The sequence below is a fragment of the Garra rufa genome, chromosome 9 (genome assembly GCF_049309525.1).
Source record: "Garra rufa chromosome 9, GarRuf1.0, whole genome shotgun sequence".
Taxonomy (NCBI): domain Eukaryota; kingdom Metazoa; phylum Chordata; class Actinopteri; order Cypriniformes; family Cyprinidae; genus Garra; species Garra rufa.
In genome coordinates, this window is record NC_133369.1 from 15,540,570 (window position 1) to 15,565,325 (window position 24,756).

Sequence of the window (24,756 nt, forward strand, 5' to 3'; positions counted from 1 at the left end):
ATAATTGTGTGTAGGCTGTTACAATGTAAGGTCATATTCAGAAATCAATAAACCGAAACCAAATCGCGTTGATACATGAAGTGAAGTAAACCGAAACCAAATCGCGTTGATATATGAAGTGAAGTAAACAGTACTTACATAGAAACCTAGCCAAGAAAGAAATGCAAATTTTGAAGAAAAATGTCAGACATATTTAGAGGCTTTGCATCTGAAATCTTCGTATATACAACAGTTAGCGCGCTCCCTCGAGTCTGACTGGACAAGAGACTTTCTGTCAGTATTTCACCTGCGTGTTTTAGGCGAGCTGTCAGTGAGTGCAGTTTCATTTTTACGCCACAAGATGGAGGCAAGAGACTATCTTTGAGTCACCGTTCATTCAACTACACGTTCAAAAACGCTTATTTATTCAAAGAGAGACGTAATGAAACACGAAGTTGAAATCATTTTAGCCATAGCCACTTTTAAAGGCTCAGCTGACCAGCAGAGTATCGATGTTAAGACAGAGATTTCACTTTCCTTGGACATGACAAGCTAGTTTCACATACATACCTGACTGGATCTGAAAGACAGACACAGGTCGATCAGTCGATCTCTCTCATTCGCTGTCTGTTTAGGCTTGTTAAGTGCATATCTACTGAGCCTCATAATAAACACATTATGTTATCATTACTAACTTATTACTAATTTAATATTCAGCGCATAGGCATTAAGTGAGAAGGGCAAATCCTTAGGAAAAAAGAAAACAGGCAAATATCGCGGTTGCTGCGGTTGTTGCATTTCTCTGCGGTTATGCACGTCAATAGCGCGGTATTGCGATATTGCGGTTATCGCGACAGCCCTAAACACAATAATGCCCCAAGTGATCGATTTCTTAAAAAAATAATTTACAGACTTTTAGGGTCATGAGTTAAACAGGCTTGTTCCGATCGACTTCCGGTAACCTCGTCTGCTTTCAAATGTTTTAGTGTCCCTTTGTGACGGAGAGTCAAAAGTTCAATTTTTTGGGGTAATTATTGATATTTACTACCAGAGAATCTTTGTGAACTAGTTTGGTTTTGATTGGGGTTAAAACCTAGGACTAGTTCACAAAAGTAGTTTTTTCAAAAAATGCAAAATACATTTTGCCTGTGGAGTTATGAGCGATTTTGTACTTTTGATTGCTGTAGCGCCCACGTCAGGCTGATTGGGGCGAGCCCTGGTGACATTGTAGTTACCTGCCATAGTGAAATCATTGTGATTGAACAGCCATATTTACCTTTTAATTTAAAGGGGGTTTTTTTCAGCACAAAAAGCAGTTGTTACACAAACCTATAATGATTCAAATTGTTTGTTGTTTTATAACCAGTTCATTTACATTAGCCCGTCTAAACAGACCATCTTAATGAATTGGACATATCAAAGCTATTTGTGGTTGACTGTGAGGAGAACAGCACATCTCTGCGCACTCTGTTGAAAGCCTTATGCACATGTTACATAAAAGCAACTTTGTAGCAATGTCACCAAAAGCATTAAAAGGAAAAGCTACAGTATTGCAAAAAAACATAACTTTTCCATGCTTTCAAAAAATAAAGTTAGTGTTGTTGTTACTTTGTTACTGCATCTAAAAACTGTGCAGCCTCTGCTTAATCTGAGTAAAGAATCCTTTGCCATTTATCCAAGTTAGGTTCTGAACTGTTAAATGCTAATTCCATAGCTACATCGTGCCGAGGAAGCTAGTAACAAACGAAAGTGGAGTTTTGGCGAAGCTTCCGACCCTGTGACTGAAGAGAAACTCAAGCTGATAGAGAAAGAGATGAAGGAACAGGAGACCCTGATTCAGGGTTACCATCAGGTAAGTCTCTCTCTGTTCATTTTCTGACTTATATTAAAATGAGGCACTTTGAAACATGGCTCTTATGACATGCATTTATATAGGTTTCATTTTCTTATCCCCTTTCCTGGATATTTTCTTTTGGTAAGGTCTTACAAATGTCAGTGAATAATACAACACAAAACTCTTAGTCTCTCATTTCTTAGATCATTTTACAGCATTTCAGCATAATGAAGCTTGTAATTATGCACAGCTCTTTAAAATGACTCTATTACCAGAATTTAGAATAACGATGATAATTACTTATAACATTTTCTGTAATTACAGAAGAACTCATGGCCTTTCCAAAAACCAAATCCAATTATTTTTTTTTATCTGGAAATATATTCAGTGTAATACATGCACTGAATATATTTGCATTTTGGTCATTAGTATTCATATGCTACAAATAGGTTCAGAGCATAACATGTCTGAAACTTCTTTCTGATGATTTTAACAATAAAGGAGAATGAGAAGCTTTATCTGCAAATGAAAGCACTCCAAGCTCAAAGCAAACAAAACGAGGAGGCTTTGTTCATGGAGAACCACAGACTTCTCACTGAGCTTGCCCTCACCAGGTTAGTGCTCTAAAAGTGTGTCGGTAGAACGATCTAATGCATATCACAGCTGGCTGCTACTATTCATGCTGTTCTTTGCAGCAGCTGATATAAAAGCAATGCATATTCATTTCCCAGGGACCGGTTGAACATGAACAGCATTCAAAGAACCGTCGGGGGGAGAAGCATTGCTGACCAAAGCTTCAACATTGCAGAGTTGACAAGTCAGGTACAAGCCGCACAGGTAATTGATCTACAGTACGTAATATCAACAACTCTGTTAAAGCTGCCTACATAGCATTTTAACTCCTGATACAATATTTTGTGTGTAGAAAAAGGAGGAGCGACTTCAAGATGAGATCCGTAAACTAAAACAGGAAAAACAAGCCCTGCATGTAGACCTGGAGATGATGAAGAAAGAGCGAGACCTTGCCAGAGCTCAAGCTGTCTGTACATCAGGTAAGAGCTTCAGATATGGAAGTGTTACGTGGCAGACTGTCTTCAGCAATGTAACTATCATCTTGATGCAACAAGCTTCTGGATGTATCTGCCAGGTGATAAAGGTTTTGAGCTAAAGATGCTCCAGGAAAAACATCGGGAGGAAGTCACAGACCTAAAGAAGAGACTGCAGTGGTACGCCGAGAACCAGGAGTTACTAGACAAAGATGCAGCCAGACTCCGAGCCGCCACCGCTGAGACTCAAAGGCTCACTGAGCAGGTGGAAAAGCTAAAAATGGAGGTCAGCAAGAGGGCCAATGAGCAACAAAGAAAGGCAAAAGAGAGAGCGAGTGAAGCTAAAAGAATCCAGGACCTGGATAGACAGGTCAGACACAGCCTCTCCACGTGTTTTTGTTGTCTCATTCTGCAGGTACAACTCATTCAGGGCACGTTCTTCTTTGTGCTCAATTTCCTGAGAGGTGAAATTATCCAAGCGTGTCTGTGAGTAACAGACCATCTGTCTGGATAGTCAGTTTTCCAAGCACTTTCTGCTTACCACCTCCTCTTCATGTTAAACTACTTTTTTTAACTGATGTGCACCTGGATGTCTAAATTAATAACTTTCAATTTAATTGGCTCAATGGTTGCTGCATTTTCTCTATTCTCTATTCTCAACCCATGTTGCTCACGTAAGTGTCGAGTCTGGCTTGCAACATTTTCCCAACCCTTAAAGGAGAAGTTCCCTTTCAGAACCAAAATTTACAGATAATTTACTCACCCCCTTGTCATCCAAGACATTCATGTCTTTCTTTCTTCAGTCGTAAAGAAATTGTTTTTTGAGGAAAACATTTTGGGATTTCTCTCCATTTAGTGGGCTTCTATGGTGAACAGTTTTGTTTCCAAAATGCAGTCGGGCAAAGAAAGAAGGGTCTTATCTAGCAAAACGATTGGTTATTTTAAAAAAAATTGACCATTTAAATACTTTCTAACCTCAAATGCTCTTTACTAGCTCTGCGTGTATTCCGGTTTAAGACAGTTAGGGTAGGTTGAAAAACCCATCTCATTTTCTGCTTCAACTTCAAAATCATCCTGCATCACTGCAGTACTGATCCAGTGTTTACAAAGTGAACGTGCAAAGAAGATCAAACACCCTTTACCAAAAACAGCGATGTAGGATGATTATGAAGTTAGAGGAAAAAATGAGATGAGTTTTTCGACATACCGAAATACAGAGACTACACGCAGAGCTAGACAAGATGAGCATTTGAGGTTAAAAGTGTATGAATTGTTTTGTTTTGTTTTTTTTCAGAAAATAACTGTTTTGCTAGATCAGGCCCTTCTTTTTCGGCTTGGATCATTTAGAGCCCTTTGAAGCTGCATTTAAACTGCATTTTTGAAGTTCAAACTCGCGGGCACCATATAAGTCCACTGATCCTGAAATGTTTTCCTCAAAAAACATCTTTATGACTGAAGAAAGAAAGACATGAACATCTTGAATGACAATATTATCTGTACATTTTTGTTCTGGAAGTGAACTTCTCCTTTAAAATTGTCCTGTCGCTGTCTACTGTATCTATCCAATAATCATTTAACACTAAAAATAGTCATGAATAGATTTCTATTCCACCTCTTGAGTGTTTCACAATATTTCATATTAGCTGCATCAATAGAACTTCCTGCATTCTGTTTCATCTATCACTCATGTTTCCATTTCCTGTCTCAGCTCAAACAGATGGAAGAGCTCTTGAAACGTAGGCATCCAAACTCCTTGCCAGCCCTGATCTTGGCCGCTGCGTCTACCGGCACAGAAGATAATGGATTAGATTTTCGTCCCCCAACAGCCCCTCATTCCTCCCAGACAGCAGCTCTATTGGAGAGACGTGTCCATCGACTGGAGGCGGAGCTAGAGGGCAGAGATGAAGCAGCCAAACGCAGTCTCCGAACAATGGAACAACAGTATCACAGAATCAAAGTACTCATTTCAGATTCAGTACTGAATAGAGCAAGGGTTCACAACTCTGGTTCTCGTGGTCCACTTCCCTGCAGAGAATAGAAGGCAAGACCAGAGGCCGTTTTTTGAATGTGCGTCAGTGGAGGAAAGACTTCACTATGTTGAATAAACAGCCTTTTTAAGGAAACAGCTTATCATTTAATGAATTCACAGCCTATTGGTTAATCTTCAACTTGTTTGCTGCTGAACAATAGATAGATAGAGTTTACACCCAAAAAATTTGGTTTTATAAGAGAAGTCACAGATTTTTGCGACGGGTAGGATTAGTTTACGGCACTTTTCATTAATTTCTATAGTATCTGTAAACGCTGACTGAATGTCGCACAACTTTGACTGACATTTAGTGGTGTCAATGATGTAATGTGATTTTTATCAAGACACATGCGATCCAAGTTGACCATAACAGTTTCTCCAATAGTAATACAGACCCTCATATCGCCCAATAATAAGATAATCTCTGCTTTCCAGCAATCCTGAAGACCTTGATTTGCTTGTTCAAATGTGTTTGATTATGGTTGGAGCGAAACTCTGCAGGAAAGTGGACCTTAAAGCAGAACTCCGGTGTGATTTTGACCTAAAGTGTATTGAATCATGATACTGAGTTGGAACGTACCTTGCATATCTCATCTCGGTTTGTGTCCTGCTGTCCGAAATCTGGGGTCAGTTAGCCGATGCTCACAAAAGGTTGTCAATGAGAGTCCATAGGGCATCGAAGAAGCCATGTAAATAAATCACTGTTTTACGCCATTTACGAGGCACAAAGTAGCTCCACACTTCATTGGTAGACTTCCAAGGGCCCTGACATTTAAAACGAGACATTGAGAACTCAGAAAAAGCACCGGTAGTTTATTTACAAGATTTATACAGACAGTACCTGGAAGAGAAAATCCGGTCGCCGCCATCTTGAACTTAGTCACGATAAGTCGAGTGTCGAGCACCAAGGAACTTATCAGTTTATCAACTTATCAGGTTGTAGTTTCCTTCGTGCTCGACACTCGACTTATCGTGACTAAATTTAAGATGGCGGCGATCGGTCTGTTCCTGGTGGAAAATGTCTGTATAAATCTACTTGTAAATAAACTACCGGTGCTTTTTCTGAGTTCTCAATGTCTCGTTTTAAATGTCAGGGCCCTTGGAAGTCTACCAATGAAGTGTGGAGCTACTTTGTGCCTCGTAAATGGCGTAAAACAGTGATTTATTTACATGGCTTCTTCGATGCCCTATTGACTCTCATTGACAACCTGTTGTGAGCATCGGCTAACTGACCCCAGATTTCGGACAGCTGGACACAAACCGAGATGAGATATGCAAGGTAAGTTCACACTCGGTATCATGATTCAATACACTTTAGGTCAATATCACACCGGAGTTCTGCTTTAAGAGCCAGAGTTGAGAATTTTGTTTAAAAGCACTGACCATTCAGTCTATACAATTTAAAATCAGTTACAAAACAAGTTTAAACTGGAACGTAGTGACCTTATTTAGTAATGAAAAAGTACCTCAAACTACTTCTCTTTTTTTGTAAGCATGTTATTTACCAGAGCTCAGAGGTGGATCAATCTATTACCAGAAAAAAAGTTTGCCAAGGAAATTAGGTTTCTATTTAAAGTGCTATGTGCACAGGGCTTTGAGTGTGCTGTCAGAATGGCATCATTTCTCTCATTTCTAAGCTTATTTGTGTGCCCACATATCTTAATTTTAGAAATAGAAACTGATACCAAGTAAGGCTTTTAGCATCAAAACTACTGATTAAAGGTTCAGTGACACTGAAGTTACCATGAAAACAAAATATTTTTACAGTGTTAAAGTTTTTTTTATTTATTTTTATTTTTTTACAAATGATTTATCCATGCACATCTTTTTTTTTTTATTCATTTGCGATTGCAATCTTTAATTCAAAAAATTATTTGTCTCCCCCTCCTAAACTACATCTCTTCTCTTCATGACGTACAACTCAAAAAAAAAGGGATTGGGCTATGCTGACTGCAATGTCCAGGCACCCTTCCCAGATGATTTGACCAATCATAACGTTGAATCCGCCATTTTGTTAAACAAACCATACAGGAAACCTAAAAGATTAACATCAGTAGAGTCAAACTTAAAACGGTTAATGTTCTGGGCCCGTATTCATAAAAAATCTTAGTGCAAAGAGCTCTTAGTGACAAAATTCTAAGAAATTATTAGAAATGTGGGTGTTTCCTCTTAAAATTAAAGAAAAGATCCTAGGGAAAAAAGAAAGAAAAAAAGTAATTCAGAAAGCATCTTAACCCTTAAAAGAGGTCTTATGGTCCAAAATTGTTAGAAGTATGGACAAGGACTTTTAAGAGGCTTAAGAGTTTCTTTAGCAGTTGAGAAAATTGACAAAACATGAGGCGGGCAAAGAAATATTAATTAATGAGTTAATGAGATTGTGCAGAGATAATGTTTGTGACTGATTTTATTAGAGACATGCTATCATCTCTGACAGTGCAGAAATGCCACAGTGCAAGAAATGGAAGTTATCACTACATTTATAACATATTTGGCAACTGGAAACAATGCAGCTATATAGCAGTGATGATTTGGGTCTGTTTACAACCTTCTATAAGCAAAGAGATCACACAAACAATTACAGCACTTTCAGAACCTTAATGTGTTGCTGTTCATTTCCTTATTAAATACATTAAATACAACATTAACAGCATGGTAAATAAACATATATATAATGTGTGTGGTAAAACAGGAAAAATTACGCCTATAATTTCAAAGCGGCACATGAACAGATAATCTCTTCCTCTTTACTACTAGTTATAGCATAAAATAAACATGAATGAACAGTTATGTTGAGTCAACCGCAGAAAAAATGGACAAAATGGCAGATTCTGCATTGTGATTGGTCAGATCGCCTGTCAATCAAACTCCCAGCGAAGGGAGAAATCCCACCCTATATTCAATTTAATTTCAGATGCACATCACAATAAGGATGAAAAAACTAGTGCAGCTTCAGTTTCATGCAACTTTACTTTGCTTTTAAATGAAGTCTTTTATTTTACCAAGGCTGCATTTATTTGATTATATATAATATAATACATGTAATATATAATACAGTAAAAACAGTAATATTATGAAATATTATTACACTTCAAAAAAAATGTTAATATATTTTATGATGTGATTTATTCCTGTGATGTTGGAATAGAAATCTTAATGGTCACTTTTGATCTTTTTCTTTGTAAAAAATGTACTGCCCCAAAACTTTCGAACGGCAATGTAAAATAAAACAATATTAGTCTGTTAAGTTTGATAAAGGCTATTGAGTCAGTAAGTTTGATTCATTATGCTGAATCAGTTCAAACCATCCATTTTAGTCAATTGTTACATTTTTAGCCAAATGTTACATGTGGGCCAACTCAATAAAAATTTTTGTATTTGATAAGTGTTCTTCTCTCTATCTTCAGCTGCAGTATGAACAGCAGATCTCAGATCTCGAGCAGCGTTTGGCTGAGAAGTGCCAGAACAATCAGGCCATCTCATCGGAATTGTCTGAGTCACAAACTCAGAGGTTGAAAGCAGAGCTGGAGGAAGTGAAAAAGGCCTATCAGAAGCAAGAAAGTGCCCTCAAGGCAGAGGTGGCCTCTCTGCAAGAACAACTCTGCCAGGCCCAGTCTTTGACGCAAGCAGACAAGCCTGCTCGCAGCCCCTCACGGCACCAGCTCAATGCGGAGGCGGCACAAGCTACCCGCATTGAGAGACTGACCCAGGAACTGAGCTCCAAGAGCCGCACCATTCAGGAGCTGAGTCGTACTGTAGAGCGTCTGCAGAGGGAGAGAAGAACCATGCTGTCAGTTCCTGGTTTTGATCGTGCCGCCAATGAGCCCAAGCGACATTTAGGCACAGCCAAAGAGGGCAAAAAACCTGCAGCGGAGACTTTCCCCCCTACCCAGGATGAGAAAGACTACCATCCCGGAGCATTCTCAGGATCACACATCTCAGAGGTGCAACTGGAGAATGATAGTTTGAGGATGAGATTGGAACAGCTGGAGATGCAGAGAGAACAAGAGAAAGCTTCCTTGCAGGCTGCAGTCGCACATGCACAGAGTCAGCTCCTCAGGTAAACTCTTTTGGAGTGCTTCAGTCATTTTTTTATAAACCTTTTACAGCACCCTTGAAGTGTTTTCACCAAAAGATGAAAAATAGTTCACAGGGCCCTATTACAAGAAATCAAATCCCACAATTCTCTTCAGAGGATTTGAGCTTGTCAGCTACACAAGCTGAGTTGCCCAGTAGGCATGATTAACCAGTAAAAATTTGTCTGATGGTGGAGATTTTGGACTGTTGTCTTAATTGGGGTTACACTGCGTGGTCACGAAAACATGTCATTTGCAAGCGTTTTTTTTTTTAAGCATTGTGATTTAAAAACAAGTGACTCTAAGCCATTGAAGCGCAATCAGTAGCGAAAGAGAATGCATTTTAGTATATGAAAATGACGGTCTTTGCAGTAATTTAGGTCTTTAAGTAAAGGCAAACAGCTGAGAAAGAAAATACAGTATGACAGTATAGTGGATCCAGGCCGTTCTTAAAGTGACAGCAGTCTAATATTCCTGCTGTCTGTCATTAATGCTAATCAAACAAAAAAAAAAGAAAATCTCTCACTGCTTTTGACTAAATCACTTTTGTAACTTTAAGAAGAATAAATATATATATTTAGTTGACAGTGAAGAATATGCAGTATTTTTATACATTTGATTACTTTATAAAATGTATGCAACATTTCTTATTTATTTGTTCTACTGTAGTTTTTTGTCTTACTTATTGCTTGTAATTAGTTTCAGACTGTTTACTTGTCTTCAGTGAACTTGATTTTTTAATATTTAAGGCTAGTTTTATTTTTTGATAATGACAAGAATTATTAAACACCTTTTTGCTTAAATGAGATGGGCGTTTAGTAGGCATTTATTAATTATTGTCAATATCAAAAAAATAAAACTAGCCTTAAAAATATCAAAAATAAAGTTCACTGAAGACAAGTAAACAGTCAGTGATTAAATAAGAAACTAATTACAAGCAAAGGACAAAAAACTACAGTAGAACAAACAAGCAATGCTACATACATTATTTACAGTTTGTTTTGTGAAATTAAGCTATAAAATTATATATGTAAAGAATTATCATAGAAACAACATTTATAATACTATAATTATATGAGAACTGTGAAGAGGTGTAATGCACTATGGGAATTTAGAGTCAGTCATCTCTGAATCTCAATTAATGCTATGCATTCAATACATTATGAAAATATCTCTTTTATTAGGATTCAGGAGCAGAATGCTGAGCAGCTTGCCTCAGTCAAGGCTGAGCATCATAAAGAGATTGAACGCCTTCTGGCTTGCCATGCCCTTGAGCATTCTTCCTCCAAAGTCGCTGAACTCACCAATCAAGTGAACACACAGGAGGTTGGTCACTCAAACAGTTCTATTTATATGGCTATGTGCAATTATTTGGTGGCAAAAGTTGCCTTGGCATGGTACTAGAAACATCAAGGTCATGGGTTTTTTTGTTAAGAAAAAATGATATATTTTCGCTGTGTTGTATGTCGCTCTGGATACTTTCTCTGTTCAGATCATAGTGCAGCATTTACAGGGGCAAGTGAAGGAGCTCCAAGGAGCCAAAGATGCTCTGGCTGTGTCTAAGATCAGAGAGGAAACTCTGCAGAATCAGGTAGTGATTGAGACTTTGCCACCAATATTTAGTAATTCAGTTTTTGTTCTTCTTTAAACACAGGATGTTTACTCCTCATTATTGCCTGTTATGTGTATGTCAATAGCTCTCTAAACTTCTGGAAGAGCTGAAACAGGCCAAAGAAGCTCACAGTCCTGAACTAAGACACTTCACCAGCCTGGAGCAGAAGATTCAGTCCATGGAGCTCCGCTATAATCAATGTGAAAAACAGCTTCAGCAGGTAACATTCCTATACACACCTACACAAACTATACATATACTTCCGTTCAAAAGGTTTGTTTCAGTAAGACTTTATCTGGAGATTTCAGATTTTTGGAACAATTAATAGATTATTAATAGATCTATAATAGATTAATGAGACCAAAGACTGCCCTTTAGACTTAACCAAAATGAATTACATTTCATGTTTAAGCACTATAAAGACAGCAGAGTCAGCGGCAAATTCCAGAAGATCTGGCTGAGCTAAGGCTGTTTTCGGCGGGTGCATAATTGCTGAACGACCCTGTCACGTTTGGGAAATGATGATGTCTGGGTCCAAATGCAGGGAAGGTGTTTTTAATGAACATAAACAAATAAACAAACAAAAACAAAGGCCAACATGGCAAACACAACGGGAACTAGGCAGAGCAGGATAAACACAGAACTGAAGACAGGATACCGGGTACAGGAAACAATGCAGACTCACAAGAGTGGTGGGAGAGTGGAGAATATAAAGTCTGTGGTGATAGTGAACAGCTGTGGAGGAAACGAGTATAATAATCAAAGACAGGTGTATGCAATTCAGGGGAGTGAGGTGCGTGAGGAAGGAAGACAGCGACATCGTGTGGAGGAGGGAAAGGCTGCAGCCCAGAGTCATGACAGTACCCCCTCTCTAAGGAACGGATACCAGACGTTCCATAATGTCTGGTGGGAGGTGGAACGGGGGACTGGCGAAAACAGGGGGAGGGATGGTGGGCCAGGCCCGTGCAACGGAGGAACTTGAGCGGACACCGCCGCCAGAGGAACGTGAGTGGACATCGCCGCTCGAGGAACATCAGCGGGCATCGCTGCCAGAGGAAAGTCAGCGAGCACCGCCGCCAGAGGAACATCAGCGGGCACCGCTGCCAGAGGAACGTGAGCGGGCACCGCTGCCAGAGGAACGTGAGCTGGCACCGCCGCCAGAGGAACCTCAGCGGGCACCGCCGCCAGAGGAACGTCAGCGGGCACCGCCGCCAGAGGAACATCAGCGGGCACCGCCGCCAGAGGAACCTCAGCGGGCACCGCCACCAGAGGAACGTCAGCAGGCACCGCCGCCAGAGGAATGTGAGCTGGCATCTCCGCCAGAGGAACGTCAGCGGGCACCGCCGCCAGAGGAACATGAGCTGGCATCTCCGCCAGAGGAACGTCAGCGGGCACCGCCGCCAGAGGAACGTGAGCTGGCATCACCGCCAGAGGAACGTCCGTGGGCACCGCCGTCAGGAGAACGTCAGCGGGCACCGCCGCCAAAGAAACGTCCGCGGGCGCCGCCACCGTGAGATGAACGTGAGCGCGCCCCTGCGCGGCTGCTTTCCCCCGAAAGAGCGCCTCCATCGCCGCCGCGTGGCGGACGCGCTCCTGTGCTGCCGCCGCCAAGTGAACGTCCATCGATGCCAGAGAAGTGTAAACGGTCGCCATCCATTCGGGCACAGAGTGAGCGGTCGCCGCCGCCTCGGGAACAGAGTGAGCGGTCGCCGCCGCTTCGGGAACAGAGTGAGCGGTCGCCGCCGCTTCGGGAACAGAGTGAGCGGTCGCCGCCGCTTCGGGAACAGAGTGAGCGGTCGCCGCCGCTTCGGGAACAGAGTGAGCGGTCGCCGCCGCTTCGGGAACAGAGTGAGCGGTCGCTGCCGCGTTAGGCACAGAGTAAGCGGCCGCCGCCGCCGAGCGAGCGTCCACCGCCGCCGAGCGAGCGTCCACCGCCGCCAGACAGGCGTAAATGAACTCAAAGCGAGCGGCCGATGCCGCCTCAAAGGACATCTCCCCCGCTGGACCCACTGTTGGAGTCTGCATTCTGTCACGTTTGGGAAATGATGATGTCTGGGTCCAAATGCAGGGAAGGTGTTTTTAATGAACATAAACAAATAAACAAACAAAAACAAAGGCCAACATGGCAAACACGACGGGAACTAGGCAGAGCAGGATAAACACGGAACTGAAGACAGGATACCGGGTACAGGAAACAATGCAGACTCACAAGAGTGGTGGGAGAGTGGAGAATATAAAGTCTGTGGTGATAGTGAACAGCTGTGGAGGAAACGAGTATAATAATCAAAGACAGGTGTATGCAATTCAGGGGAGTGAGGTGCGTGAGGAAGGAAGACAGCGACATCGTGTGGAGGAGGGAAAGGCTGCAGCCCAGAGTCATGACAGACCCCTGACGCCCTGGAGCTCACATCTCTGAAAACATCTAAGCAAATTTTCAAATAGGCATTATCTTTATTAACAAACCACATATTTAAAGTCTAAACAAGTATATTATCTCCTGAAAAATCTTAAAACTACATTTCTGTGACAAATCATTGAAATTATAGTGGTTTTGGGTGTCCGCCATGACACTAGTTGTGAGAGATACCGTAAGCGGAGTGATACAAACGGTGAAACGGTTGGAGGTTTGATATCACTAGAATAACACACTCCTCTCAGCCAATCAGATTCAAGGAACAGAAATAACTGTTGTGTATATTAATGAACAATATCACACATCACACGGTTGCTCATATATACAACAGTTTGATTAACAAGTTTGTAAATACATAAAATAACAACTGAGTGTCATTAAAAGCCCTCTTTTGTGCAGAACTACTTCCTTCTGCCACAAATCTAAAGTTGACAGCTGAACAGCTGAGCCTCCATTACTAATTCCAAAATATCACTTTAGAACTAGCAATGAAGGAAAGAGTTGCTGTATTGAAAGCTTATTGTATTACTGTATTAAAAGCTCACTGCATTATATGGAGTATTATGAGAGAGAGATGGGCGAGTGTGATTACCTGCATACAGCATTCATTCTTCAGATCGGTCTCATATTTAAAATAAGCATTTTTTTTGAATATCTGCTGATGAAAGCATTAGTTTTGTCGTAACATTAATATCCTTTCATCTGTTAAGGGTGATTTTGCTGCTCAGTGGATTTGTTTGCTGTGTCAAGCTGTTGTTGGAATTAAAAAATAACTTCTGTGTATATTGTTAACTTTATAGTATAAAAGACTTTACTGCTGACTCATAAAAACAGTCTCTTGTCACCATCTAATGGCGGAACAATGTAACTAAAGTCACCATCATGAACACAAACACCATTTCTCAATAATAAACACTGTTAAGAATTTTGCCAAAACTATTTGCTCTGGAACAAATAATAGTTTAATGAGACCAAAGACTAACTGTTAGATTTACCCAAAACAAATTACATCTCATGTTTAACCACTATAAGAGACATCAGAGCCAGTGGTAAATTCCAGAAGATCTGGCCCAGGTGTGACCGTTCTCGGGCAGATTTTTGAGCACTGAACAGTCACTGATGCCCTGGAGTTCACACGTCCGAAAACGTTGACACAAATTTTCAAATAGACACTATCTATATTCAAAACTACATATTTGAACTGTTAACAAGTACATTCTTGCCTGAAAACCTCTTAAAACTATATTCCGTGACATAAAAACAGTATTATTTATATACGTAATTACAGTGAATTTGGAAGTCCGCCATGACACTCGCTGTACCACAAGCTGAGTGATACGATTACAAACTGTGAAACGGCTGTTGGAGTTCTGATATTGCTCTATTATTGCACTATTATCGGCCAATCATATTCGAGGACCAGAAAGAACTGTTGTATAAATATATATAACAGTTTTTTGATCAAATAAATTCCGTCCTGATTCACATCAGTGGTTTCTTTAAAAAACATAAATTCTTACTGACCCTAATCTTCTCAATGGTAGCTTACTAATATGTACAGTAACTTACTGTTTCACACACGTGAACTGGAAATAGCGCACTTCTAGTTTTTAGTTGCTCTTCAATATAGTTGTTTATAATGGATCTCAACAGCAGTCAGTTGACTGACAACCTCTGCACTATGATTGAGGACACTGATGTTAGGTGGCGTTGTGTTTCCAGGTGATTGCAGACACACGGCGGGTGGTGGAACAGGAGCAGCAGGGTGAAGTGGAGCGCTGGAAGAGACTCGCTCAAGGCAGGGCTAAAGAGCTGGAGGTCTTCAGACTGGAGCTGGATTCCATACTGGATGTGCTTCGAGAACTCCAGAGACAGGGTGTAGTCATTCCCATTCCCGAACACACCTCTACCAGTACCCACACATACCTGCCCCTCAGATCCTGAGCTATCTTTGGACCACTCAGAACACTCTAGGATGTGTTCATACAAATTTCTATAATTCCTATGACAGCACTAATCATTGATTTAATTATATATTGTAAAGATTATTTATTTATTGTCAAGGAACATGCAGGGTGTGTAACATCAAATACAAGCAATTTGGTGTTAGTAATGGTAGCATACGTCCAAATGTTATTTTGTATTAAAGTTAATTACTATTAGCACATTTTGTCCTGTTTTGCTGCTCCGTTGGTTTTATAACATCCGCTTGAGCAGAACCCAGAAAACCTAAACAAACAGCAGTAAAATTGCTGTTGATACACCACCCACATAAGAGTTATAAAAAATGCTGAACTCAAAAGCTCAACCTAAAAGTACGTTTGCACAACAAATACTGCAGACGTCATGATTTATTACTCACCTTAGTGCTGGGCTCAGAGGACATGGTCTGAATGCTAATAAACTACTAAAAGAACATAAATTGCGTAAGTGGCTGGAGATGGGGCTGCTGTGTTGTGTGATGACTGATAAGAGCTGATCAGCATGCAGCACTGTTTATAAACACCAAGGGTCCTGACAATATATAATTTAATTGGGCACATAGAATACATTTGAGGGGAGGTTGTGGAGTATAAAGAAGTTAAGTGGCAAATTTACTTGATAAAAGCAAAACCATTCCCAATTCAAAAATGAAATTTGCATAATCACAAAAAAGAAAATCTATTAATGATTCAGAATAAATTCAGTACTGATAACCTACCAAACTTCAGCTAGTGTTACATCTGATGTGGGTTCAAAGTTGTCCTTAGCTGTCATTTATGTCAAATTATTCATGATTAGTCTGCCAGTTTGAAGGTGAAATAATGTAATAATGTCACTGTGTAGATCATGAGTCATTTCTTTTTTTCATTTTTCCTTAAGCAAAGTTTTCATCAGTGCTTGTTTTTATTTTGTTAATAGTTAATGATCTGTACTGCAGCAAGTTATCTTTAATTATTCAGTAAATTATTCTGTTTCTGAGCTACCTTCCTGCAGACTTAAGTTTCAACAATGCCCTGAACAATATGATCAGCTGGTTCAGGTGTATGTGATTAGGGTTGAAGCTGAACTCTGCAGTTTAGTAGCTCTCCATGAGCAGGGCTGGAGACGCCTGTTTAAAGAATTTGTTGATACGTTTACTACAAAACTCAAAATGGCTGACACCCAAAAAAGGCAGACATAGGAAAAGTATTGTTCTATTCAGTATGCTGTTCCAAAATCTATCAAGACCAATCTTACGGTTTTCGCCCAAATTGGTCAGAAGTTATAAGCGGAAATGTCTTATTATTTTTATATCTTTGTATCAGTAGGTGGTGATGTGCTAAAAACTACTCATGTGTCCTCAGATTATGTTTGTTAAAACACATACTAAACTTGGTCAGAAACCACTAAAGCGTTGCATATATCCTCATGACCATTTTTGCACAAACTTCGTCAAATTTGTTAACACCATTTTTGTCAGAAAGGTTTTGATAACTTTTTGCCAGAATGCTCTGAAGATGATCTGAGGCAATTTTGGTGAAAATTTGACAAGCCGTCTAGGGCGAGTTTGAAAAATATTTTGGCTGATAGAAGTTCAATTTTGATATCCGTTCGACTTGGTATGCGCCAAGGAATCAGAGGGAAAATAATTTTCATTTTAGACCTTACAGTTTAAAAGTTATTAGCAGAAACATGAATGCAAACTTGACCTGTTGGTGGCGCTAGAGAGTTTGAGTTGGAGAGTTCAAATTTGCTGTGGTTATTGATAAGACTGTCCTCTATTTGTGTGCCATTTCATAATTTTACCGCAAGCGGTTCTATAAGATTCATAACAATATGGTAAAGTGTTCGTACAAAAAAAATGTATATGGTCCACACTCAAAATGGCTGACATAGGAAAATTGGGTACCATTTGATTTGGCATGCGGCTCCAAATCTAACAAGATCAATATTACGATTTTTGGTCAAACTGTTCAGAAATTATAAACAAAAATGTCAATTTTTGACCAGAAGGTGGCACGGCACTGAAACTACTCATGTGACCTCAGGTCATGCTTGGTGTAACACGTACCAAGTTTGGTCAGAATCTGCTAAAGCGATGCAAAGCGTTGACATTTTGTCAAATTCGTTAACGCTTTATGAGCAAAGTTTGGTTTATTGGAAATCTTTTGACAACTTTTTGCCAGCATTGTCTGTAGATGATTTGAGCCAATTTTGGTGAAAATCGAACAAACTGTCTAGGGCAAGTTCGAAAAAGTAGATTTTTCTGAAAATTCAAAACTTGGTATGCATTTGACTTGGCATGAGCCAAGGAATCAGAGGGAAAAAGGTATTTTAAACCTTTACGGTTCAAAAGTTAATAACAGAAATATGAGTCCAAATTTGCTATGGTTAATATTGAGACTGTCTAACTATGTGCCAAATTTCATAGCTTTTCTGCAAGCGTTTTTATGGGCTGCCATAGACTTCCCTAATTATCACATTCTGAGTTTTAAAAGGTTAAAATATTGTATATGATCCCATAATTCTACACTAAACTACAACAGTGTTTAAAACATTTTTTTACAATTTCTGGAGGAGTAAGTGGTGCTTTCTTGTGCAAATCACCTGAGTGTTCTCAGTGGTTGCCAGGAGATTGTTAAGTGGTCACTTGGGTTTTCTGAGTGGTTGCTAGGTAGCCACTTTGTAATTCTAGTTAAAAGACATTCTGGTCTCTATATTGGATTTTTCACCTGTCTTATCATCAAAAAAGTCAGTTCGAAAAGTAATAACACAAGCTGCATTATGTGTTTATTGAGTTGTGTTCTTAGCTTCAGTGATTTATGCGAAAGTTTCACCACAGGAAGCTTTGCACTGACTTTTATTGGCATATAGGTGTTCAATAAAATGGGAGACAGAACTGAAGTATTCAATTGCTCTGGGAGCTCAGGCAGCTGTATTCAGACGATTACAGACAGTTAGTATGCAAGTATACGGCAGATACTAGGGGTGGGCGGTACACCGGTGTCATAGTCATCACCGGTGTGAGATTGCGCCACGACATGGATTTTCTAATACCGTCAATACCGTAATAAATCAATTATGTTCCTTGAATGGCTGCATTTACACCAATAATAGCTAATTCTAAATAATAAGGCATTAAATTTTCTTCAAACGTTCAGCTGTGGTCTGAATAACTACCTGTCCTTATACTATATATCTTGTTGTAAATAAAAAAGTTAAACATATTCATATCAGCTTTGCAGGTGGTAGGTAAAAGGGGAGTGGCCATTAAACGACTGGTGAAACATCGTGAAGAAAGGTCGGGCCTGTAGCCTATACCAGGGGTGGAGTGGCAATCGGGACGACCGGGACTTTTCCCGGGCGGCTGGCCGAAGGATTTACACAGCGGATCACAAATTGAGCGGACGCGAGGCGAACGCGACCGGCCTGTTTACTTTTACTTTCGATTTTGCGATAATGCACACTCTGTGTAAAGGGAGCAGCACATCTTATAATAGATATTTGTCAGTGAGTACAAGATTGCAGCAAATCCTCCAGTCTATTTTTGTCATCTCTCTTTACTTTCAACCCGTGATCATTCAAAAGGTCATTGTAAAAAATCATTCATCTAAAGGTCATTGTACACGGAGTCCGATTTTCGTATGTGTTTTTTTTTTTTTTTTTTAGTTTTCTCATATTCGCCATTCTTATCAAAATGCTTATTATGGATGCGAAAATGCAGAAAATCGAACACGATCCGATTTTTTGTTTTATGACGGACGAAAGTTTCAGAGGCAGCGTGTAAACCCGTTTAACATAACCTGTATTTTTTTTAACGTGCAAAAATGTCGGACGAAAATTTCGTGCTCGTGTCCGAAGACATTAACTCCAGCAGCTCGTGTTGTCAAGTCCGTGTTTTTCTCCACAGAATTGGTCTACTTTTAAACTGTTGCCATGGGTTGATTTCCCCCAGTTATTTAAAGGTTTTAAATATTGCAGAAATTAAATTTCAATAAAAAATAATTTTTGTTTTGTTGTACAGTGTTAAGTAAGATCTTTAGGTTTTTTGCAAAATAAATATGTTGAGAATACATAATACTCTCCCATGTCTCTTTTTGATAAAAAATACCTACCATTTACTTATTATATTATAAAAATATTAACTTTAATATTTCACATACTAAAGGGACAGGACAGGCTACTCCTCCCAAAATGTACCAAAAAAAGTAATACCGTGATATTATACCGTCACCGTTCAAAAAATGAAAAACACTGTGATATTAATTTTAGGTCATATCGCCCACCCCTAGAAGATACTCTGCAGAAAGCCACTGATTCAGCTGAGAGGTTGCAGACGGCAAGCTATTTTCTACTCAGGCATTTGCTCACACAACAAGCCCAGAGAACCAGCCAGTGCAATACCAAATTGCTGCAATTTTGCCATTAGGCTACATAAGTACAATGCCGGATAAAAAACATCTTCCTACTGCACATCAAGAGATTTTTTTGAATCATGCTGATACTAAAAATGAAGTATGAACCAATAAGGCATTGCAATCTGTTGGAATGTCTTCATACAACCGGAAACAACATCCTTTTCCGTCTTTAAATATCTAGCTTTTTCTAAACACAGGCTTCCCAGCATGCTGCCGCTGCTGTCGAGCACACATTCGCCAAATCCCATTCATGCGATCCCTTTTTTTTTACCTCTCAGTCTGACATCATGCGTCACAGTAGACCCCAGATGTCAGAAAATAGCTCAGCCTTAAAGCTCGTGCTGCAAAAGCAGAGCTTTTGAAGCGAAAAACACAATCACTCTCCACTTTTAGAGATCACAGGCTGAGTTGAAGAAAATAATGGAGCCATAATGAGAGAATAAAGGCCATCTTCAAACGGGTGGTTTAGTCAATGATATGATGGGTACAGCGCGGACGCGCCTCCTCCATTATGATCGGTGGATCGCCCAGTAGTAAATCTTCATCCCCCAATGCAGAGCTCAGTTCTGAGTTCACAAAGTTGGGGATGTTAAAATGCGCCAAGAGCGCAGCCTCTCGTTCCGCCCTGGTCTCCATAACCATGCTTTGCATGACCAAGCCGACCGTTTCCACCTGGTCTCTGGAGTCGCCGCTGCCTGTACGTTCGCAAGCGACACCAGCAGTGGCCCTGCCTCCTTCTCGCTCTTCTTCGTTAATGTAACAGTGAAAAAAAGACCGTGACTCTTCCAGCAATGGCCGAGAAAGACTTGTTCGGGCATCCGCCTCACGTTGGCGTCCCAATCCCTCGGCGCAGCTGGTAAGACGCATCCGTTTCTCGTAAGGCTCCACGGCCCTGCGGGATTGAGACAGGAGCGTTGAACTCAGCAGGTTTAAACAGCTTTACTTCCCTTTTCTAATAGAGGTGAAATGAGCACTGGTGCTTCAAGAGTGTGGGAGTGCCCTCATCTTATATTTCTGTGTCTGTGTGTGTGTGGGAGCGCATATTCCTCTCCTCTCTTTTCAATGATCTTGAGTGTAAGAGGTTTCTGCAGGTCTGTGTTAATGGATGACTCACATCTATAGAGCAGTTTAATTAAAAGAGCACTAAACAGACTGTCAGCTCTGGCCCCTGAGCTTCCCTACGGATCCATTAGACCAGAGTATGGGGACTAATTGTGCTTTACTATTATAACTGAGTGTAATTATACACGATAAACAATAAACGCTCTTAAAATTATTTGTCCAATGCATTTGAATGTAGAAAGAGGGTATTAATTTGCTTTAAATAAATGAATTCTGGTTCGCCACCAGAACACAGGCAGAGATAATTGATGTATTTGTGTATGTGCATGCATATGGGTGCATTTGAGCACATTAATAAACATAAGCATGCGTCATGACAGATGCAAGAATAGATTGGAATAAAACACCATGAAATGATTGTCGCAGATGATTGATTGATTGTTTGTGAAGGTTTAAGTTGCCAGACTTAATACTAATTGGACCAACTGGTGTTGGTTTAATCAAAGTTTCCTGAAAAGAATCTTTGTTGGTCTAAAAGAGTGTTACATCTGAGATTCTGACCTAGCAGAGAGCTAATGAGAATGAGGGAGGCCGCAAACACACACAAACGCACACTCACTCACACACACACACACACACACACACACACACACACAGAGAGAGAGAGCTCTCTCTGAAGCTAAGGATAATGAGGCAGCTAGGTGGCCAAAGTGAGGCAGTGGGAGGCAGAACAACCATGCTGAAACACTGGCTTGGTCCAGTACATCGTGCTTGTGCTGCAGAGAGATGAATGGACATATTGGGAATTTACACTGCCTGCACTTTTGTGTAGTCTGTTCTGTCCTGCCCTTGGTATTTCACACAGATTATTAAAAGATATACTTACTCTGGGTGTGGTGCTCCGGTTTTGGTCAGAAGAGTCAGGACAAAAAACATAAAAATGACAAAAACTGCAAGACCCACCCAAAAGCCGATCACTATGGAATCTGCAGGAGGAAATAAAGCTGAGTGATGTAAAAATGCAACTGAATTTTTTTTTCTGTTACTGTCTGTACATTACCCCAAATTACTCAAAAAGGGAAGTAGTAATAAAAAAAATCTACAAATATTTCATTTAAAACTATTTTATGATAAAATAACATTATTGTATGCATTGTATTTATAGGTTATATGTGACCCTGGACTACAAAACCAGTCTTAAATAAAATGATTATATTTGTAGCAATAGCCAAAAAAATACTTTGTATGGGTCAAAGTTATTGATTTTTCTTTTATGCCCAAAGTAATTAGGATATTGGCTAAAGATCATGTTCCATGAAGATATTTTGTAAATTTCCTACTGTAAATATATTAAAACTTAATTTTTGATTAGTAATATGCATTGGTAAGAACTTCATTTGGACAACTTTAAAGGTGATTTTCTCAATAATTTTTTTTTTTTTTTTTTGCACCCTCAGATTTCAGATTTTCAAATAGTCTCAACTAGGGCTGGGCGATAAAACGATAACGATATATATCGCGATAGACAAGAGATCGATATCAATAAAAAATGTATTCGATAAAACGTTCGATATTTTGTATTCTTCGTCGGCCCGCCCAGCCCCCCTTTAACGTTCAGTTCATAGCGCCAGATCACAATATAAGTTAAGGTTATCTTTCCTACAGAACGGGTCCATGTTGTTGTATTAAACAAACTAAATAGCCTTATGTTATTAATCTTATTTACACGACGGCATTTGATTTCTGTCTCTACATGATCGCGCGTTTACAATGTCTACTCACAGACGGGATCGTGAGTGTCACTTTTTGTCAATTTTACCGTTTCATTAGTGAAACTAGCATCATTCATACTGTATTATACACTGAAACTTCACGGCAACCTGTCAAAATAAAAGTACGGTTTAACATGTAACAGAACAATATTAGTCTTGTATTACTTTGTACAGTATAATGTAGGTGTTTACATGTTCACATTTAAATAATTTACATAAAACAATATATATGATAAAAAATTAAAATAAAGAGTCACCACTTAATTGTTGAAAAAATACTATTATTATTAAACCTTTTTAACTGAATATAATTTTTCTTCTATGTATTAATTTTAACAGTAAAGCTCAGTTTATTTTTATTTTTAAAAATAAATCAGTGATTTTGCTTTCATTTGATTATCAGAAAAATTAAAACAAGAATTTCTGAAAAAAAAAAAAGATTGTAAGGCCCTATTGTTCAAAATGTTGAAAGTTTTGGACTTATTTTTTCACTTAAATAAATATTTTTGTTATTACACAAAGTATAGGCTAATTACCAGGAAAGAAGTAATGTTGGCTACTGGCAACCAGCAATCTGTGCAGAAATAAATATTATCAGCCAAGTACTTTGCAACAACCTCTGACCTGTGGTCAAGCCGTACTTCTGGGCCATACATTAGCTTGACCATTCACTTCATCGACAATGAATGGGGTTTGAATTGAGGATTAAGAGATAATTAAGTGTATATTGTGACTTTAGACTTATGTTTACATTTTAATTATTTGAGTTTTCCATGGTTGTTGACATTTCTGTCTTAATAACTGAGGGGATTATGACCAGAGGCAGGTTAAGTTTAAAATAAAAATGCTTGAGTGTAATATATTTTTCTCCTGGTCCTTATTTTAAATGGGTCATAAAAATATCAATAATTACCGATATCGACCGATATGAAACACTGATATCGTGATATAGTTTTCAGCCATATCGCCCAGCCCTAGTCTCAACCAAATATTGTCAACAACCAAATTTGGACATCAACGCTGAACGAATAAGCTTTCTATTGATGTATTGTTTGTCAGGATAGGGCAATATTTGGCCAAAATACAACAATTTGAAAATCTGGAATCTGAGGGTGCAAAAAAATCAAAATATTGAAAAAAAACGCCTTTAAAGTTGTCCAAATTAAGTTCTTAGCCATGCATTACTAATCAAACATTACGTTTTGATATATTTACATAATGTCCTGCTGATTTTTGTCATAAAAGAAAAATGTATAATTTTGACCTATTCTATTTTTGGCTATTGCTGCTTAAGACTGGTTTCGTGGTCCAGGGTCGTGTGCTCAGAGATGACAATTTTTTTTGTGAGATTTTTTTTTAATGTTTTTACATAAACATTTACATAATTGTCTGTTTCTGTGCTGTGTGGTAGATAAACTTTGTCATTTATTACACTTTTTCAATTTTTATATCTAAACATGCATCGTATAGTAGCCTATCTTACCGTTTTCCCACAGTTAAGAAAAAGATGACAAGCTGAATAAAAACACAACAAGCTATAATGGAGTAAATGCCGCAAACACTTACATCGATGTGCTTTGAGTCCCTCAAAAGACACAGGCTCTTCGTCGTCGTAGTATTCGTAGCTCCATTCATAATTGTGATTTGGCATACTAGTGCTGTTTAAACGCTGGTACCTCGGCATCTTAAATCACGGAACAGAACTGCTAATAACAGCGCTTACGGAAAAGAAACATTTCACAGTTTCTCACGGCAGTCAGTGCGCGCGGTCCACGCAACACAATCATCTGCTGCATCCACAGCTGAGAACGTAAGCAGCTGTTTTAACACCGATACTGACAATGAATTCATCCTTATCCAGCGAACATCTCACGTCTGCGTGCTCCAAGGTAAAAGTCAAAGACAAAAATGGGGTGTATGTGGGCGTGCTGGAAGTATCACCGCTACTCGTGAGGTCTCCGGTGGTCTCGAGGGAATGTACTGAATATGTGATGAGATCACGCATCTCTCTCATCCATCAGCTCGCCAGTTAATGGAGAGATTTCATGCGCCTCGGGGGGCATCCGAGAACGCTTCTTTCTTTCTTCCAATATTTTACAGGATATTTTTTACATTTATAAAACGCGCATTTGACACACTTTTACTCCATTTAATATTTTCGGTATAGCCTAATTTTTATGTTTTTTCCCCCTACTCTTTCTGAATGGGCACTAACATTAAAGTCTTGGTCGCAAATAAATCTAATAAATGTATTATTATTATCTAGGAAGAAATGCAGTTCATAGAACACTTTCGGTTATGACAACATGCCCCCTTGTGTTACACCATCCACAGCTCAGAAAGCTATTTTTATATATTCAATATATATCTTTGGTAATTATACAATATAATGTTTTGTATATGTAACTTGTATAGTTTTATTGTTCATGACAGAAAAAAATTATCATTTTATTTATTTCAACAAATTTACCATCAATACAGACAATATATCCACGTTTTCTCACTGCTGGGAACAACTTTGAAAACTCGGGGCTTAAAGAAAATTTCGAGTTTCCT

The 24,756-nt window shown here is 39.3% G+C and overlaps 2 protein-coding genes across 3 annotated transcripts in view; one reads left to right on the forward strand and one right to left on the reverse strand.

Annotated features, from left to right (window-relative positions):
- cep162 (centrosomal protein 162) overlaps positions 1–17,675 on the forward strand; it is a 32,782-nt gene extending 15,107 nt beyond the window's left edge. For both annotated transcript variants that reach the window (XM_073847181.1, XM_073847182.1), the window contains exons 16-26: positions 1,694–1,831; positions 2,315–2,427; positions 2,545–2,650; positions 2,739–2,865; positions 2,961–3,229; positions 4,568–4,816; positions 8,293–8,945; positions 10,146–10,287; positions 10,454–10,552; positions 10,659–10,793; positions 14,709–17,675. In XM_073847181.1, the coding sequence (XP_073703282.1) occupies positions 1,694–1,831; positions 2,315–2,427; positions 2,545–2,650; positions 2,739–2,865; positions 2,961–3,229; positions 4,568–4,816; positions 8,293–8,945; positions 10,146–10,287; positions 10,454–10,552; positions 10,659–10,793; positions 14,709–14,930 (2,253 nt within the window). In that variant the 3' untranslated portion in view covers positions 14,931–17,675. The remainder of the gene's footprint in view (positions 1–1,693; positions 1,832–2,314; positions 2,428–2,544; positions 2,651–2,738; positions 2,866–2,960; positions 3,230–4,567; positions 4,817–8,292; positions 8,946–10,145; positions 10,288–10,453; positions 10,553–10,658; positions 10,794–14,708) is intronic.
- A 118-nt stretch (positions 17,676–17,793) lies between these two features.
- mrap2a (melanocortin 2 receptor accessory protein 2a) lies at positions 17,794–24,154 on the reverse strand. Its single transcript, XM_073847183.1, has 3 exons — positions 23,767–24,154; positions 21,315–21,414; positions 17,794–20,258 (listed from the first exon to the last, which is right to left on the reverse strand). Exons 1-3 carry the CDS (start codon positions 23,882–23,884, stop codon positions 19,832–19,834), a joined length of 645 nt encoding a protein of 214 aa, XP_073703284.1. The 5' UTR covers positions 23,885–24,154; the 3' UTR covers positions 17,794–19,831.
- Between the last annotated feature and the right edge of the window lie 602 nt (positions 24,155–24,756).

Excerpts from the sequence above, each read along its gene's own strand:
- mrap2a (XM_073847183.1), bottom strand. The coding sequence starts at position 23,884 with ATGCCGAGGTACCAGCGTTTAAACAGCACTAGTATGCCAAATCACAAT. Across the intron at positions 21,415-23,766 it reads GGGACTCAAAGCACATCGAT|ATTCCATAGTGATCGGCTTT; the intron begins GTAAGTGTTTGC and ends TTCCTCCTGCAG. Across the intron at positions 20,259-21,314 it reads ACCGGAGCACCACACCCAGA|GGCCGTGGAGCCTTACGAGA; the intron begins GTAAGTATATCT and ends TCAATCCCGCAG.